Source organism: Hypomesus transpacificus, chromosome 15 (genome assembly GCF_021917145.1).
Source record: "Hypomesus transpacificus isolate Combined female chromosome 15, fHypTra1, whole genome shotgun sequence".
Classification (NCBI taxonomy): domain Eukaryota; kingdom Metazoa; phylum Chordata; class Actinopteri; order Osmeriformes; family Osmeridae; genus Hypomesus; species Hypomesus transpacificus.
This window is the reverse complement of record NC_061074.1, coordinates 8,007,206-8,011,795: the sequence shown is the minus strand read 5'-3', so window position 1 is coordinate 8,011,795 and position 4,590 is coordinate 8,007,206. Positions and strand designations below refer to the sequence as shown.

General features: G+C 45.4%; 1 protein-coding gene across 1 annotated transcript in view; it reads left to right on the top strand.

The window, feature by feature from the left end:
• traf4a (tnf receptor-associated factor 4a) overlaps positions 1-3,865 on the top strand; it is a 27,998-nt gene extending 24,133 nt beyond the window's left edge. Inside the window, exons 3-5 of the mRNA XM_047035998.1 lie at positions 217-275; positions 588-781; positions 1,440-3,865. Coding sequence (XP_046891954.1) covers positions 217-275; positions 588-781; positions 1,440-2,072 — 886 coding nt within the window. The 3' untranslated portion in view covers positions 2,073-3,865. The remainder of the gene's footprint in view (positions 1-216; positions 276-587; positions 782-1,439) is intronic.
• Positions 3,866-4,590: the final 725 nt, after the last annotated feature.

The following is a 4,590-nucleotide window of genomic DNA, read 5'->3' as shown; positions in this document are numbered from 1 at the left end:
GCTCCGTCAGAGACCCTACTGTGGTTCTGTGAAGAAAGGATTCAGTGTATCAGTTTAGGGGGGTGGTTAAAGAGAGGGTTCCTTCCCCCGGTGGGCTTGTGTCTGATAGCGGAACAGAGCATTCTCAGTAAAGGAAGAAGGAGGTTTTTCAGCCTCTACAGCGAGATGGCGTGAGGCCCCTTGGCAGCATGAACGCTGGCTTTCATGGTGCCTCAGCCCCCGTGCCAGCTCAGTGTGCACGCCCACTGCTGTTTTCCCTGGCAATGCCCTATCCGGCAACACCTGCCTCTACACACCTTCTGTTCGCTGGCCCAGAAGGCCATCACATCCTCCTCTCCTCAACACTGAGCTAATTCACCAGCCCTGAAAAAACCACGGCCGCCACTATGGAAACGAGCCTCATGATGACTGGACTCAGCGAGCTGAGCTCAACATTCCAGTCGTTTCTCCATTCATTCATTTTCATAGACTATCATTTGTTTCCCATTATACACTGTGTTTTTCCTTCAAGGCCAGGGGCCACAGGCATTTGTGTCAATGTGTCTTATTGTCATCGCTGCTTCCATAGCGATGGTGTGTAAGATGAGTCGATTCTCAACATCGTCTGTCTCTCTCTGTCCCTCAGAACCACCAGTACCACTGCCCACGGTTCCCTGTCCAGTGCCCAAACCAGTGTGGTACACCCAACATCGCCAGGGAGGATCTGGCGAACCATGTGAAGGAGAATTGCGGCAGTGCCCTGGTCCTCTGCCCGTTCAAAGATGCAGGCTGCAAGCACAGGGTAAGGATAACCTCCCCCTCTGTCTACACAGTCCCACAAACAACTTCTCCTCTCCACTTTGTTTACTCGAGTTTGTTTATAGTCAGGGTTTTATCGTTGTCACGTAACTCCCTCCCATATCCTCCCATGGGCTTTGGTTTCTAAAATCATTTTGATGCTGTGTTTTCAGCTTTGATTTGCATGTAGTTACGTCCATAGCAATGATTGTCTTGAACACGCAACGCTGAGCCTGTAGGCTTGGTTTTAATGAGAGTCACACTCAGTCTGACAGCATATTTCTGTATATTTATTTTTGAAACTGACGTCAGCATAAAGAAATGAAGACTAGCGCTTAGCACGGCGGAGCAGACGGGTGTCAGGCTCTGGGCATGTTTGCTGTGAGGGAAGCTTCCGGAATGATCTGTGTGTTTTAATGCAGATGGTCTGACAAAATGCATAAGTGTCTCTCCCTCCGATGGGGAAGGTGTCAAAGCTTGGGTACAGATGTTCAGAAGAGGAAAAACATAAATATGTAAGGCAGGCGCCCAACAGACCAGCTGATCGGGAATCATATTCAGTGTCAGTGTGAAAACGCTTTTAGTGTACAGTAGGTGTGAAATAGTTCCCTGTCTTCCCCCCTGCCACACTCCTCCTAACCAGCTACTCTCCTTCCTGGCAGTGCCCCAAGCTGGCGATCGGCCGCCACCTGGAAGACACCACCAAGTCCCACCTGACCATGATGTGCAACCTGGTGGGCCGCCAACGCCAGGAGATCCTGGAGATGAGGAGGGAGATGGAGGAGCTGTCCGTCAGTCACGACGGAGTCCTCATCTGGAAGCTCAGCGACTACTCCCGCAAACTCCAGGAGGCTAAGCTCCGGAACAACCACGAGTTCTTCAGCCCACCCTTCTACACCCATCGCTATGGCTACAAGCTGCAGGTGTCGGCCTTCTTGAACGGAAACGGCAGCGGGGAGGGTTCCCACCTGTCTATCTATATCCGGGTGCTCCCAGGGGAGTACGACAACCTGTTGGAATGGCCCTTCTCCTACAAGGTGACCTTCTCCATCCTGGACCAGAGCGACCCGTCGTTGTCCAAGGCCCAGCACATTACGGAGACCTTCAACCCGGACCCCAACTGGAAGAACTTCCAGAAACCCTGCAGCACCCGCAACTCGCTGGACGAGAGCACCCTGGGGTTTGGTTACCCCAAGTTCATCTCCCACGAAGAGATTAAGAAGAGGAACTACGTTCGAGATAACTCCGTCTTCCTCAAAGCTTCCATAGAAATCCCCCAGAAGATCATGGCCTGAAGGGTCAGTTTGAAAAAACGTGAAAGGGTGTAAGCCAGGTTTAAGAAAACAGATGCTTAACCTTAAAGACTTCAACTTCACACTTATCCTTTAGACACTTGCTGGTCTCTCCACTGTAGAACTTGGAGCAAGTCTGTTGAGTTGTGTGTGCTGACTGGAGGATACTGGAATGTAGGAAAAAGTGTTTGGTTGGCAGAACCATCACTCTGTGATTCAGTTTTATATTTGTTTTCTAACCGTTTTTCACAATCTGCTACAAATAAGCCTTGGAAATCAACAGTGCCTAGAGAATTTATTTTAAGTTCTATTTTTTTTTTCTTCATTGCGTTTTTTTTTTTTTTTTGCACCTCAAATGTACATATTGATCGAGGATTGGAAATGTGTGTGCAAGCTTTTGCACTGGCAGTAGTTGGAATTTGGTCTGGTACTTCCTGTTTGATTACGCTAGTCTGAGAGTGATTAGCTCATCACGCATACGTAGCTTAACCCCAAATGCCTTTAGTTGACATCCTTTTACAGTATCACCCACTTGTCCTTTAATGAATGCAAGTCCTTGGGAAAGTAAACAGATGAACCATCGAAACTACAGTAGGAGTATCTTCTACAGACACTGTTGTTGCTGGCCTAACTTGTATACGGTAGTTTCACAAAGTCTTTGCATATAATTAGACGATCCTGATGTCCAAATAATAATAAAAAAAGAACTATGTCAGTGAGAGATGGATTTGTGGATACTGTTGAGACCTCAGAAAGCTTTGTTGGTGGAAAGTGCTTGCGTAGAGCCGAGGAGGAGGGCTCTGAGCTCTCTCCGTTTTCACATGGTACATGTGCACTTACGGTTGAAGGAAAAGCCATGAGGCCTAGATATGTTTACACGTCTGGGTCTCTGCAGGGGGTTACTGGAAGACAACATAAATATGTCATGCACGTGTCATGTGATACAACTTGGACTACGTTTTTGTACTGTAACCTGTATTCTTGAAATATTCCCTTGAGGGCTTTTGTGTTCATTTTTTTTTTTTGCAGTGGAAGAACTGTTCAATGGAACCAAATTCTTTTATACGTGAAAAATGTGAGCAACGTTGTTTGAAATAATAACGTCCTAGATGAAACACAGGATGGATTCCTGAACTCTGTGAAGTGCATTGTTTTTAAGTTCAGCCCGGCCCCACAGACCGTCTCAATGACCCAGGAGCCTCGGGACTGACCGCGTCTGAACCGTGTGGATACCAACACGCATCTTCACCTCCACACACGTGCGAGTTGATCGTCAGAAGAAGAACAGCATTGTGCAATACACCTGTCAAAACACTCAGATGACGCGCTCATGATGTATGTGAATAGAGATGTAGAAAACGCAGAAGCACATTCTCTGTCTTTTTATTCTACTTGGAAAATTCCTGGTCTGTTGTTCTTCTTATTACTATACCAGCCAATATTTTACAGTGATTTTAAGAAGTAAAAAAAAAAAAAGAAAAAAAAAACTTTTTGTAAGATTCTGTATTTTGCAAAGTACTTAAATGTTTATACAATACTTTTGGGTTGGAGAACCGTGGGAAGAGCTTGGAAATTCTGTGGAACATTTTCAGGTTTCACGTCTAACAGCAGAACTATGGGTTTGGTTGGTCTAGATCTCACATCAGTCTGTCTGTATTGTTTCTTTTTAAAGTATTTATTTTAAGGGGCCATTATGTAAGCTTTACTGAATTGATGGCGCAAACGTTATAATATGTTGATTGATGAGTGCTTGTTGTCAATTTCCTAATTTGAAATTAAATGCTATATAGAACATCTTTGTGGCATTTCAGCATCTACTGTGTTTTTATTCACATTTCTCTGCGTTCATTTTTCCCTGCGCAAATGTTTGCTGAGTTCTGTTGCTAACATCCAACATCAGATCTCAGGTGTCAACTAAGTCTTCACCCTGCACAAATATTTGCTGATTATATGTAGGGGAGTTCTGTTGCTCACATCAGATCTCAGGTGTCAAATAAGTAGTAGCATCGCTCAACATGAAACTATTCAAAGAGAAAATTCTTTAAAGACTGCTGTGAAGTTACTTTCCCTCTTCCTTCAACGCTTTTTAGCAATTCCAAGTTTCTCAACGAGCCGTTTTACCATCGTGTTTCTCACCAAGCTTGCCCCTGCGCCGATACCGAATTGACTTCTCCAACTATCTCTGGAGAACAAGTCTTGTATGACAGGGAGACGTTAAGCCTCCTCTCCCTGTCGCCTCTGCTGACGCCTCAAGGCTGGAGGAGAACAGAGGATAGGGGGGCAGAGGAAGTGAGGCAGACATTTGCACTGCTTTGATGTGATGCCAGGAGTTTGCCAGCCCCTCAGCTTGAATGATGTTGAAAGCAGGGTTTAGGGAAGGGAAATTTGCTTTTGCCTCAAACTTACACAAATGTCCAAATCAAACGTCAAGAAAAATTACTATGCATAGCATAGCATCTCATGTAACATTTCTATATTTCTTGCTTATATTTATCACTAATATGTGCCAGAAACTTTCCCC